This window comes from Pan troglodytes, chromosome 15 (genome assembly GCF_028858775.2).
Source record: "Pan troglodytes isolate AG18354 chromosome 15, NHGRI_mPanTro3-v2.0_pri, whole genome shotgun sequence".
In the NCBI taxonomy this organism is placed as follows: Eukaryota; Metazoa; Chordata; class Mammalia; order Primates; family Hominidae; genus Pan; species Pan troglodytes.
In genome coordinates, this window is record NC_072413.2 from 89,944,581 (window position 1) to 89,958,611 (window position 14,031).

At 50.3% G+C, this 14,031-nt stretch overlaps 1 protein-coding gene across 6 annotated transcripts in view; it reads right to left on the reverse strand.

The window, feature by feature from the left end:
* FBLN5 (fibulin 5) overlaps positions 1-8,549 on the reverse strand; it is a 79,003-nt gene extending 70,454 nt beyond the window's left edge. Inside the window, exons 1-4 of one of the 6 annotated variants that reach the window (XM_054665795.2) lie at positions 8,402-8,549; positions 7,704-7,941; positions 3,389-3,443; positions 1,049-1,100 (exon numbers count right to left, since the gene is read on the reverse strand). In XM_054665795.2, the coding sequence (XP_054521770.1) occupies positions 1,049-1,100; positions 3,389-3,443; positions 7,704-7,720 (124 nt within the window). In that variant the 5' untranslated portion in view covers positions 7,721-7,941; positions 8,402-8,549. Of the gene's footprint in view, positions 1-1,048; positions 1,101-3,388; positions 3,444-7,201; positions 7,316-7,703; positions 8,211-8,401 lie in introns of those variants that run through there. The other 5 variants (XM_063793084.1, XM_024348867.2, XM_001146061.8 and 2 more) reach the window with 5 other exon arrangements.
* Positions 8,550-14,031: the final 5,482 nt, after the last annotated feature.

Consider the following 14,031-nt stretch of genomic DNA (forward strand, 5'->3'; position numbering starts at 1 on the left):
TTTTTAGTAGAGACAGGGTTTCACCATGTTGGTCAGGCTGGTCTCGCACTCCTGCCCTCAGGTGATGCACTCGCCTCGGCCTCCCAAAGTGCTGGGATTACAGGCGTGAGCCGCCGCACCCGGCCCCATCGATGCTTTATTGACCCTGGACATAAGGTATTACTTTCTCCTCTTCTTTTGCAGAGTCCATTCCAAAAGATGGCATGCTAAGAGAATGACCCCCACAAACACTCCAAAATCTCTTCCTAGTCCTCAGAACCTGTGAATAGGTTGGGTTACATGGCAAAGGGGAATTAAGGTAGCAGCTGGAATTAAGTTTACTAAGCAGCTGACCTTGAGATGGGGAGGTTATCCTGGATTTTCTGGGTGGGCCCGATATATTCACAGGAGTTCTTAAAAGTAGAAGAAGAAGAGGCTGATTGGTCAGAGAGATGCTACAACAGAAAAAGAAGAGATTCAAAGTGAGAAACGCTTGACTCGCTGTGTTGGCTTTGAGGATGGAGGGAGGAGCCACCAGCCAAGGAAAGCAGGAGGCTTCTAAAAGGTAGGAATTGCCCTCCACTGACAGTCAGCAAGGAAACAGAACCTCAGTCCTACAACCACAAGAAACTCAATTCTGCCAACAACCAGAAGGGAATAAAAGTCTCCCTTAGAGCCTCCAGAAGAGCACACAGCCCTACTGACACCTTAATTCTATTCTGGTGGAGACTCAAGTCAAACTTCTGACCTACTGAACTGTAAAATCATACATTGGTGTTGTTTAAGCCACTAAGTTGGTGGTAATTTGTTACGGCAGCCCTAGGAAACACCAATCCAATAGAAACCTTCAAGAGAACAGAGATCAATTCTTTCACCCCTCTCAGTGCTTAGCTCAAGGCCAGGCACAAAGAAGGTGATCAATAAAAGGGCACCACTGACTTCAGTCATTCCATGTCACTGTATTCTCCCATGGGCATGGCTAATCATTGAACAACAGAGAAAGAAATAAATAGCACTGCAACTGGGCTGAATGCCTCCACCCCAGTGAAGGATCCACAGTGGCTCATACCTAAACACTGTCCTGACTGGCGATCCAGGTCAAAGCCATTCGTGCACTGTGCCTGCAGGGAAGGAGAGAGGAGAAACAGGCAAGGTCATTTCACACCATAAAAGTCTTATTGCTGCAACACAGAAAGTTGGGGAAATGGAGCAAAAAAGAAAGGCCTCCAAAATACCAATACCTGTGTTATAACCCCTATTTGTTCTTCTAAAATTTTTCCTTGTAATTATTTTATACTTAGAACTACTTTCTAAACTCCCCACACCAGGCCAGGCGCAGTGGCTCATGCATGTAATCCCAGCACTTTGGGAGGCTGAGGAGGAAGGATTTCTTGAGCCCAGGATTTTGAGACCGCCCTCAAGACCCCATCTCTGTGTTTTTAGAAAAACTTTATTAAAAAAAACTCCCTGTACCATTGCTTCATAGCTCCCATTTTTAGCAGACAGTTTTCAGGTTTTTTAATGCTGTAGTTATGAAGAGCAAGAGGAATCATATCTGCTGAGCCTAATGTGGCATGCTCCCTTTCATCCCCTTTCTGGAAATGAGTAAGACTGCTTTTAAGGGCAATGACTCTTTCTTTAGGTGCTACCTCGCCTTCAGAGTGTCGAATATGAGTTATTTGCCCCCATGAAATCCTCTACCTGATTTTGATGTCTGTACGTAAATAAAAGCTACACAGAGATGTGGTCAGTTTTCTAAGAAAAGTTGAATTGAGTAAATTTCTCCACTTCAACCTCAGCAAGATGACGACATAAAGATGCTTCCAGAAAGAGATAGATCTCAACAATTCCAGAGGGTTGTAGCTTTTACATACAACTTGAGCTACAAGTTTATGTACTTAAAAAAAAAAATGTGTTGGGTGGACTCTTCAGGAAGACCCCAGGGCCTGACATTTTCTAGGAGCTCCCATCCCTGGCCTTTTCTACAGCTTCGGAGGTTGGGCTTCGCTGAGCTGTTGGTTGATTTGCGGAGATGATGTATATGGCCTGCACTCCCAGGAGAGGGTTCAGGGGTCCCAGGGAGTTGGGGCAAAGGAAGTGGAACAGACGAGCCAGGAAGCTGTGCCGGGAAGCTGGGAGGCCAGGAGACCCAGGTTCCAGCCCTGGTTGTCAAGGACTGGCATAGGTTCAAGTCTGCTGGACCAGGGCATGGCTTCAAATTCTCACTGTAGCCCCTACTCTCTGCGTAACTGTTCTATGCCTCAGTTTCCCCATCTGTAAAATGGGGGGGTATGTACGTAGTTCAAAATGGTGGTAAGGACGATGTATGTTAATCTATATAAAGTGCCTAAAGTGCAGTAAACACGACCCTGAACCTCTGCCCTTGGGGCCTACCTGTCTTCATGTGTACACCATGAGGCTGCCTTAGAAAACCGCAAGGTCTAAAATTCTTTGTTACTCCTCCCAAGATCCTTCCCATTGCCAGTGGCCTGAATATGCTTCAAAATTCTTAATATGAAGAGAGAAAATGCTCCCCTACCTGCCTGCAGCCCTCAGCCTGCTCAGAGATAGGGCTTCTCTCATTTCTTTCCTGAGCCAGAGACACAGAGAGGCCACTCGGAGTTTTCAGGAGGGATCTGCCCACATTTCAGGGCTGACACACAGGAGTCCATCTCTCCTGTTGCTTAAAATAAAGTCCAGGATGCTACAAGCTTCTTCCAGAACCCCTAAGGCCCTGAGCCTGGCCTCACCCACCCCCTTCTTACTCCTCTGAGGGGTTTCAGCCCAGGGATGGGCCCTCCTAGGTTTGGAGCTGAATTATGCAACACTACATGCTGGGATGTTTGGGTAACACCCACTTCCTCTCCCACCTCCTCCAGGAGGGGTGTGTCTGTGGCAACACATGCAGACCCGTGGGGGTCCTCAGGTGCCATTGCCCAGAAACACTACAGCATATTTTACTTTCCAACACTGAAGGTAGGTTGAGGCCTGCTGTGAGGGGCACAAATGAGGCCATGTGATCTGATTAAAAATGCATGCTGGGCTTAATACCTAGTGATGAGTTGATAGGTGCAGCAAACCACCATGGCCCACATTTACCTACGTAACAAACCTGCACATCCTGCACATGTACCCTAGAACTTATAATAAAATAGAAAAGAGTCTTGGACTGGGAGTCAGGAAACTGAGTACCAGCCCCAGCCTTGTCACTTACAAGTCATGTCACCTGGGCCAAGTCTCACTTTCTCTGAGCTTCCACTGTTAACCTCTGAGAATGAAGAGCTCAGATGAGGTCAACTGTAAAGCCACTCCCACCCCCACAAACCTAGGGTTCCGTAGCGCAAGGCTGGACTCCCTCACCTCGGATTTTAATACGCTTGTAGATATTTTTTAAAAATAAAAATCTTACCTGTGCATTCCCAGGGCTTGGAAGACAGAGAGCCAGAATGGTAACAGTGAGTATCCTGTGGAGGTGAAAAGTCAAATATAAACGCCCAAGACAGATTCAGGTCTAGGGGAGTGTGGGTCGCATGCGGCCCGTGACGTGTAACGGTGATATCACCTTGGGCTTGTATGGGGTGGGGTGTGCTCCAGGGAGGTCATGGTGGTTCCAGACACCGCGACCACCCAAGCAGAACCACACCTCTTCTACTTGCCTCCTGCGTTGGGATCATGTGTTAGATCACACTTTTTAATAAAGGGTTTGGCTGCTTCAAAAAAAAAAAGCTAAGGTCAGGTGCGGTGGCTTACGCTTGTAATCCCAGCACTTTGAGAGGCTGAGGCAAGAGGATTGCTTGAACCCAGGAGTTTGAGACAAGCCTGGGCAACATGGTGAAACCCCATTTCTACAAAATTAAAAAAAAAAATTAACTGGGCATGATAGCACGCACCTAAAGTCCCAGCTACTCGGGAGGCTGAGGTGGGATCACCTGAGCCCAGGGGGTTTGAGGCTGCAGTGAGCTGAGATCATACCACTGCACTCCAGCCTGGGTGACAGAGCGAGACCTTGTCCTCCCCCCACCCCCCAAAAAAGCTAAAACCTCCCACTATGGTATTAACCAGTTCCTTGGTCTTTATTCTTTATGTGAGATGTGCTTGACTTTTGAACATCTTTATGCTGACATGATTACAGAGTGAATAAGCCATCATCATGCCCCCAAACAGTGAAAGGAAAAGAAAGTGAGAACGTGAGGCACTTTGAGTGGCACCAAAGAAAGGTGTCACAGGAAGTCACTGAACCAGAGCATTGAGTCCACATGCATGAAAATCCCCCATCAGTGGATGGGTTGGGGTGGCCCTGTCCCCTGAAGAGTGTGGCCTGCGGGAACTGCTGCCAGCAGGTCCTGATGGAGGAAAGGACTCGGGGAACCTGCACAGCCCAGGGAAAATGAAACCCGTGGGAAAACAGGAGGAGGAGTCACGCACCCTGGGCTCAGTTCTGCCATGCACAAGACAGTGATGCTCTGGGAGTCTGCAACTCTGCCCTTCGCCACGCACAGGCTTTAATCCAGTAAGATTGTGGCCAGCAAGATTGCTTTAAAAATACAAAAGCGGCCAGGTGCGGTGGCTCATGCCTGTAATCCCAGCACTTTGGGAGGCCGAGGCAGGAAGATCACCTGAGGTCAGGAGTTCGGGACCAGCCTGGCCAACATGGTGAAACCCTGTCTCTCTACTAAAAATACAAAAATTTGCCAGGCATGGTGGCACACGCTCTGAGACAAAGCGAGACTCTGTCTCAAAAAATAAAAACAAAATAAAAATACAAAATCTCTACTACTTCACACTCCTGAGGCTATTAAAAAATGGAAAAGAGCAAGCGTTAGGGAGGATGTGGAGAAGGTGAAACTCCTGTGCACTGTTGGTGTAAATATGGTGCAGTCTCTATGGAAAACAGTATGATGACTCCCAAAACACTAAACATAGAATTTCCATGTGATCCAGCCATTCTACTTCTAGGTATATACCCACAAAAAATTAAAAGCAAGGACTTGAAACAGGTATTTGTAAACCTGTGTTCATAGCAGCATTATTCACAATAGCCTAAAGGGGGACGCAGTCCTTCGATGGATAAATGGATAAACAAAATGCAGTCTGTACACACAAGGGAATAGTATTCAGTCTTAAAAAGGAAGGAAATTCTGACACATGCTACAATATGAATGAACCCTGAGTGTATTATGTTAAGTGAAAAAAGCCACTCACAAAAAAGACAAAGTCTGCATGGGTCCATTTATATGAGGCACCTAGTGTAGTCGAAATTACAGAGACAAAAAGTGGAATGGTGGTAACCAGGGGCTAGTGGGAGGGGAAGATGGGGAATTGTTTAATAGGTACAGAGATTCAGTCATGCAAGGTGAAAAGAGTTCTGGAGATTGCACAGCAATCTGAATGCAGTTAACACTACTGAACTAGACTCTTCAAAATGGTTATGGTAGAAAAAAAGACAAAAGCAGGCTGGGCATGGTGGCTCCCACCTCTAATCCCAGCACTTTGGGAGGCCGAGGTGGGTGGATCACCCGAGGTCAGGAGTTTGAGACCAGCCTGGGCAACATGGTGAAATCCTGTCTCTACTAAAAATACAAAAATTATCCGACTGTGGTGGCAGGCGCCTGTAGTCCCAGCTACTCGGGAGGCCAAGGCAGACGAATCACTTGAACCCAGGAGGCAGAGGTTGCAGTGAGCCGAGATTGCGCCACTGCATTCCAGCCTGGGAGACGGCGAGACTCCGTCTCAAAAAAAAAAAAAAAAAAAAAAAAAAAAATCTAAACAAAAGCAGAGCATTATCTAGTACTATTATTCAGTTCAACAGCAGTTTATCCAAGCAACTGCTGCTTGTGGGTGTGGATGCCAGATGGAGGAGCTACAGAACTGTGAAACAACCACTACCCTTGAGAACCAGTTGGGGAGCCACGACAATGTCCATACACCTTGGCAAGGGCATGGAAAGAAATACCTATCGGGTGCCATAACAACCAGGCTGTGGGTAGCAACAAGACTTCCTGGAGAAGGTGATCTTGAAGGCTTCTTCAACAGAGCAGTGAACCTGGGGACATGGCTGAATTCTGTGGCCCGTTACTACAAACGTGCACCGCAACAATATAATCCCTCCCTTTCAGGACACATGGCCCATCTGCATCAGCAACCCTGGGTATTAGAGGACCTGGAGTTAAGCTGACATCCAGAGGGAATAGGGCCCTGATACAATCTTAGGAGATGCGAGGCCATTTCCTTTATCGAGTCCCCAATCCAAAAAATAAGGACGCTGAGAGTCCACAAGTTTTCATCTAAGTGCCTGGGTGAGCCAGATTCTAGAACACTGGAGACAGCTCTGACCTTATAAAGTGCAGAGCCAAATCCCAGGGCTTTTTGATATTTGCCATGGCCAGATTTATATCTGGAAGGAATGAAAGAACAATAACAAATGTATTTTGCAGTCTGTGTATTATGAATTTCAATGTTTTCCTGTTTCTTCACATGAAGTTTCCTTTCAGTTGGTTATAAAACCCCGTCTCGTTTATGTTGGAGACAGAACAGGCTGACTGCAACACAGTGGACTTCAAGAGCTAGTGGAAAAGGCATGCTAACCCCATCTTTCCCCTTACTCCCCGCAGCCCCATTCCCTTTGGCTAGAGACAGCCCCGGGACAGGTCTTGCCTCAAGCCCAGCCTCTTGGAAGAGCCACAGCTGAGTCCTGGGGGCCAAACAGGTTCCAGGCTAATAGGATTTTCCTAAAATGAAAGAATACCCAAGCACTACTGCCTCACAGCATCACGAATAGCTGCACCTTGTGATTTAAAAAAAAAACCCTGGAAACTCCAAAAATGAACTAACTATAAGAATAGCTGGGGGGAGGCAGGTTGGTGCTCATAACCGGTCCTGGGAACTTTCTAAAGCAGGTGGGTTCACCGGTGTTGTGCCTCAGCCTGAAACACAAGGAAAGCCGGAGAGACCAACCAAATACCAGGACTGCCTGTCAGAGAAGTGCTGGTCCCCAATCCAGGATGACATTGTTACAGCTTAGTTTTCAGCACACACACACACACACACACACCCCCCACAGACACATACATACGCACACAAGGTTAATTTGTTCAAAGCAGTATGTTTTCAAGAGCTCGCTGAATAAAGACTGTGGGTGTCATTTAGGTAAAGTTCTCCAAGACTTAAGGATTACTTAACTGTAATTGCAATTTCCTTAAAGAATAGCAAAACATTTGCTTACATGTATCTCTGTCTGCAGTTCCCACTTCTCATTGGCTTGAAACTTCTGTGAGAATCCCACACAAACATAGAGCAAATCCAGCCCCGCGATGTTCAGCTAGCCTGTCTGCTTGTCTATCAGCCGATGCGGCGCAGTAATTGCTAGTGAACTAGTAATTGGCCTCCCGAAATTTAAAAAATACATACAAAAATCCCTTAAAACGACAAAGTTGCTGCCCTTTCCAGAAAAGAAAGAGGAATGAAGCGCTGAGAATTTCGCAGCCCTCTCTGATGCTGACTTTTGAAACTGTATTAGAAAATACCCACTCCCAAAAAAACGCTTCAAGATGGAAATTACAGAGGCGCAGCTTTTTATAATTAACAATATCATTGCATCACTAGCTCATGCCTTTTCCAATATCCTGACACCGCCTGAATCGCAGCCATAACCATTTTCCACCCATCGGATTTTTAGCAAGGCTTCCAGACCCTGGAGAAAGAAAAGTCCAGCGCCGAGAACCCACCTTTTTATTCCTGGCATGTCCAAGACGCGCGAGGAGGAGATGCGAAGGCGAGAAGAAAGCTCGCGGGCGGGACCCCCGGAGGAGCTCGGGCACGTCGGCCTCCTCTGCGCCCTCGGGGCTCGCGGGTGTTTTATTCCAGAGGGGCCGAGCGAGTCGTGGAGAGGACACGGGGAGAGCGCCGGGGTCCTCCCAGCCACTGCAGAGCCCTCAGCGCAAGCACCTGGTTTTGCTTAGCCCTCTTCAGTAATTCAGCATTAAACCAATTGGAGGAGGAATGTTAAAAATGAACACTTCATTTTCTAAGTATGTTAAACAATGCAAATGGGGCCTCAGTCTGGACACAGCTGGTTCAGATTACAGCGCTCACCAACTGGCTAGACTCCTCACAACAATCTTGGGGCGTCTGCCAGGGCCCAGTGCTCGGCGCTGGGAGGAGAGCCCTTCCCCGGCCGCGCTCGGCTGCGAGCGCCCGGGCAGAAAGCGAGGGGCGGGCGCGCGCAGGGGCGCGGGGGGCTGGGAGGGCCCGGGCCCCTTGACCTTCCCACCCAGGGGCGGGGCGGGGCTGGCAGCGCGGCCCGGCAGGGAGGGGCGTGCACGCCCGCGCTGCGTGGCACGGGGACCCGCGGGAACGTTGTCGCCTCCGGAAGGAAAGGGACTTGAACTCACGACCCACGCAGCTCCAGGGACTAGAAACTCACGATCGATTGGGAAACCAGAACCTACGAAGCAGAGGCTTGGGGCGAGCGACGGGAGAGTCGCGATCTTCCCGAAGAAGGGGTGGGGAGCAGCGGGGTGGGGGGGAGGAGGATGGAATCCCGCTGGTGCGAATTCCAGACTTCAGCTTGTGCAATGCAAGTCTTAGGACGCTTTTCTCTCCCCGCCCTCATTCCCCGATTCTCCCTGGCATTTTCTCGCTTTCCTGGAAAAGTGTCCCCTGGCTCGAAAGTGATTTTAACAAGTTAAACGGTGATTTGAAGAAGGGACAGTCTGGAAAAGCAGAATGGTGGAGACAGCTCATAAGACATGCTAAGTCCTTTGCATTCATTCTAGTGGAGGCTTCAACCTGTTTCTTTTTCCTGTTTGTTTGTTTTTAAGCCATTGGAGTACTTTTGTCAATGAAATCTTACAGAAGGCACTCACTCTATAAAACGCCAGTGGATGGACTGTGGCCTATCCCATCTGCTTCCACCTGCATCTTCCTACCTGCGGCCGAAAAGCCCTGATCCAGGTGCCCTGTCCTCACCACCACTCTAAGCAGTAGGAATGATCATCTCCATGTTATTAGAGGTGAAGATAAGAGAGGTTAGGTAACCTCCCCATAGTCACGCAGCTATTCATTGGTACAGCTGAGCCTCTGGAGTCTACATATTTAGCCTTCCCTAAGGCATTTTTGGGGGTAAGTAAATGGAATTCTACCCAAAGGAGAATAACAGAATGTGGATAGTTGTTGAAGCTGTGTCCATTATACTAGTCTAATCTATTTACTTTGCATGTGTTTGAAATTTCCTGTAAAACACTTTTTAAAATACCTTATGTTTATAAGGTTGTTCATCCCCCCATTGTTTGTAAAAGCAAAAGATTATAAACACCTTTAAGGTCGATCAGCAAGGCACCAATAGGGTTAAATAAAGTAAGGGGCTTCCAAAGGGACTATTGTGCAACCAATTAAAACCTAGACACTTAAGAGTCCACATTGGACGACTCCATTTATATAAAATTCAAAGTCAGATAGTGACTGGGAGGCGGCCCAGCCCCTTCTGGGTGCTGGTAATAATCTAATGATCGATCTGGATGCTGGCTATGTAGGGGTGTGTACATTTAATATTTGTGAAGTCTTATGTATGTTATATCTTATTTTGAAAAAAAGACTGAAACAGCTCCGTATGCACTGCTATTGAAGGGTTTCCAATATATTTTGTGGGTCAAAACAGAATATTGGTAATTTCACATAGATTGATCTAATATAGTAATAAATGTAAAAAGTAAGCTGCAGAACTGTGTGTAAAGCATGCCATCATTTGTGGGGGAAAAAATAAATACATAAGTTCTTGCTTGTACACGTACAGAAAAGACATCGCCTGAAGGATGCACGAGAAACCATGAGTATTATTGGTCTTAGCTCAGGCTGCTATAACAGAATACCATAGACTGGGTGGTTTATGCAATAACATTTATCTCTCCCAGTTCTGGAGGCTGGAAGTCTAAGATCAGGGTGTGGGCATAGCCAGGTTCTCATGAGGGTCCTCTCCTGGTTGCAGATGACTGTCTTCTCGCTATGTCCTCACATGATGGAGAGAGGGAGACTAGGGTTCCTTTTTTTGAGATGGAGTCTCACTCTCTCGCCCAGGCTGGAGTATGGTGGCGTAATCTCGGCTCACGGCAACTTCTACCTCCCAAGTTCAGGCAATTCTCCTGCTTCAGCCTCCCAAGTAGCTGGGATTATAGGCACGCACCACCGTGCCTGGCTAATTTTTGTATTTTTAGTAGAGATGGGGTTTTGCCATGTTGGCCAGGCTGGTCTTGAACTCCTGGGCTCAAGCAATCCATGGGCCTCTGCCTCCCAAAATGCTGAGATTACAGGCTTGAGCCACCGCACCTGGCCAGAGACTGGGATTCCTTTTGTAAGGGCACTGGTCCCATTCGTGAGAGCTTCACCCTCCTGATCTAATCACCTGCTGAAGGCCTCATCTCCTAGAGCCATCACCTTGGGGATTCAGATTTCAACATATGAATCTGGGGGTTTAAACATATGGTCTGTAACCATCTCCTAGGAGGGAAATCAGGCGGACAATTGGAGAATAAATAGGAGAGGAAAATTCGCTCCTCATTGCTCACTTTTTGGTATAACTTGAATTTTGTACCTTGTACCTGTATTACCTTTTCAAAATATGAGTAATATTCAAAATAATAAAACTTAAAATATCTGATGTAGAACTAGTTGTGGGGGTAGGAAGAGTTTTAAGGGACTCAGTCCATTCACCTCGCAGATACTGTCAACCTTCTTGAAGAACACGGAAGGAGAGGAAATCAATATACCTGTTTCCTACGTAGGCAAATTGAGACCGTTGGAAGCAAAACTGTCCCAGGACCCATCTTGGATGAGAGATTGTTTCCATCTTAAAATTGTAGGGTTGGAAAGGGGGAGAAAACGAAGACTGCCATAAAACACTTGGGTCCATTCAGAGAAGGACTGTGTGGTAGATAGAGCTCCCTCTCCCCTCTCCCCTCTCCCCTCCCCCCTCCCCCCTCTCCCCTCTCCCCTCTCCCCTCTCCCCTCTCCCCTCTCCCCTCTTTCCACGGTCTCCCTCTGATGCCGAGCCGAAGCTGGACGGTACTGCTGCCATCTCAGCTCACTGCAACCTCCCTGCCCGATTCTCCTGCCTCAGCCTGCCGAGTGCCTGCGATTGCAGGCGTGCACCGCCACGCCTGACTGGTTTTCGTATTTTTTTGGTGGAGACGGGGTTTCGATGTGTCGGCTGGGCTGGTCTCCAGCTCCTAACCGCGAGTGATCCGCCAGCCTCGGCCTCCCGAGGTGCCGGGATTGCAGACGGAGTCTCGTTAACTCAGTGCTCAATGGCGCCCAGGCTGGAGTGCAGTGGCGTGATCTCGGCTCGCTACAACCACCTCCCAGCCGCCTGCCTTGGCCTCCCTAAGTGCCGAGATTGCAGCCTCTGCCTGGCAGCCACCCCGTCTGGGAAGTGAGGAGCGTCTCCGCCTGACTACCCATCGTCTGGGATGTGAGGAGCCCCTCTGCCTGGCTGCCCAGTCTGGAAAGTGAGGAGCGTCTCTGCCCGGCCGCCATCCCATCTAGGAAGTGAGGAGCGCCTCTTCCCGGCCGCCATCACATCTGGGAAGTGAGGAGCGTCTCTGCCCGGCCGCCCATCGTCTGAGATGTGGGGAGCACCTCTGCCCTGCCGCCCCGTCCGGGATGTGAGGAGTGTCTCTGCCCGGCCGCCCTGTCTGAGAAGTGAGGAGACCCTCTGCCTGGCAACCGCCCCGTCTGAGAAGTGAGGAGCCCCTCCGCCCGGCAGCCACCCCGTCTGAGAAGTGAGGAGCGTCCTCCCTCCTCGTCTGGGAGGGAGGTGGGGGGGTCAGCCCCCCGCCCGGCCAGCCGCCCCGTCCAGGAGGTGAGGGGCACCTCTGCCCGGCCGCCCCTACCGGGAAGTGAGGAGCCCCTCTGCCCGGCCAGCCGCCTCGTCCGGGAGGGAGGTGGGGGGGTCAGCCCCCCGCCTGGCCAGCCGCCCCGTCCGGGAGGCGAGGGGTGCCTCTGCCCGGCCGCCCCTACTGGGAAGTGAGGAGCCCCTCTGCCCGGCCAGCCGCCCCGTCTGGGAGGGAGGTGGGGGGGTCAGCCCCCCTCCCGGCCAGCCGCCCCATCCGGGAGGGAGGTGGGGGGGTCAGCCCCCCGCCCGGCCAGCCGCCCCGTCCGGGAGGGAGGTGGGGGGTCAGCCCCCCGCCCGGCCAGCCGCCCCGTCCGGGAGGGAGGTGGGGGGGTCAGCCCCCCGCCCGGCCAGCCGCCCCGTCCGGGAGGGAGGTGGGGGGATCAGCCCCCCGCCCGGCCAGCCGCCCTGTCCGGGAGGTGAGGGGCGCCTCTGCCCGGCCGCCCCTACCGGGAAGTGAGGAGCCCCTCTGCCCGGCCAGCCGCCCCCTCCGGGAGGGAGGTGGGGGGGTCAGCCCCCCGCCGGGCCAGCCGCCCCGTCGGGGAAGTGAGGGGCGCCTCTGCCCGGCCGCCCCTACTAAGTGAGGAGCCCCTCTGCCCGGCCAGCCACCCTGTCCGGGAGGGAGGTGGGGGGTCAGCCCCCCGCCCGGCCAGCCGCCCCGTCCGGGAGGTGAGGGGCGCCTCTGCCCGGCCGCCCCTACTGGGAAGTGAGGAGCTCCTCTGCCCGGCCACCACCCCATCTGGGAGGTGTACTCAACAGCTCATTGAGAACGGGCCATGAAGACAATGGCGGTTTTGTGGAATAGAAAGGGGGGAAAGGTGGGGAAAAAATTGAGAAATCGGATGGTTGCTGTGTCTGTGTAGAAAGAGGTAGACATGGGAGACTTTTCATTTTGTTCTGTACTAAGAAAAATTCTTCTGCCTTGGGATCCTGTTGATCTGTGACCTTACCCCCAACCCTGTGCTCTCTGAAACATGTGCTGTGTCCACTCAGGGTTGAATGGATTAAGGGCGGTGCAAGATGTGCTTTGTTAAACAGATGCTTGAAGGCAGCATGTTCGTTAAGAGTCATCACCACTCCTTAATCTCAAGTACCCAGGGACACAAACACTGCGGAAGGCCGCAGGGTCCTCTGCCTAGGAAAACCAGAGAACTTTGTTCACTTGTTTATCTGCTGACCTTCCCTCCACTATTGTCCTGTGACCCTGCCAAATCCCCCTCTGCGAGAAACACCCAAGAATGATCAATAAAAAAAAAAAAAAAAAAAAAAAAACACTTGGGTCCAAGTCTTGGTTTTTCCTCCTACCCTCTCGACATCTCAGTTTTCTCATCTGCAAGATGGCGATGATAACATCGCCAGGGTTGTTGCGGGAATGAAATAACAGTTATCCTCTTGATTTTCACTGTGTCCACGTTCCCATTCCCTACACAATGCCCTCCAAAATATCCTTAATAAATAGTAAATTATCCACTTCTGTGGACGAGGAAATCACAGCATCACAAAACAGCCCATCTCACTATTGAATAACTCAAACTGTTAGAAAATTCTCACTTCAGTTGAACCCAAATCCACTTCCCTGTATGTAATTACCGTTCATGGAATCTAATTCTCCCCTCTAAAGCCAGGGGCCCCCCAACGGAAACAACAAGCTTCCTATTACCCTTCCACTCCTCGCCCATGCTACTATTCTCATCTCCAGGCTGAACATCCCAGGGGCTTTCAGCTGCTCCTCATGTGCCCTGTGACCCCAAGGCAGCCTGTTCGTCTCCTCTGGCAGTTTCCGTCTCTTGATTCATACTGAATTTGCACCAACAAAAGCAACCTGTAATGCACAGGCTACGTAACAGCATCTCCTCCGCCCTGTACTTGGACTGCAAATTATTTTTAAGCAAGCACAAGGTTTTACATATGTCCATATTACATTTTTATCCACTGTTTAAGATCTTTCTCTCAGCCAGGCTCGGTGGCTCACGCCTGTAATCCCAGCACTTTGGGAGGCTGATGCGGGCGGATCACGAAGTCGGGAGATTGAGACCATCCTGGTCAACATGATGAAACCCCGTCTACTAAAAATACAAAAATTTGCTGGGTGTAGCGGCGTGCACCTGTAATCCTAGCTACTCGGGAGGCTGAGGCAGGAGAATCGCTTGAACCCGGGAGGCAGAGTTTGC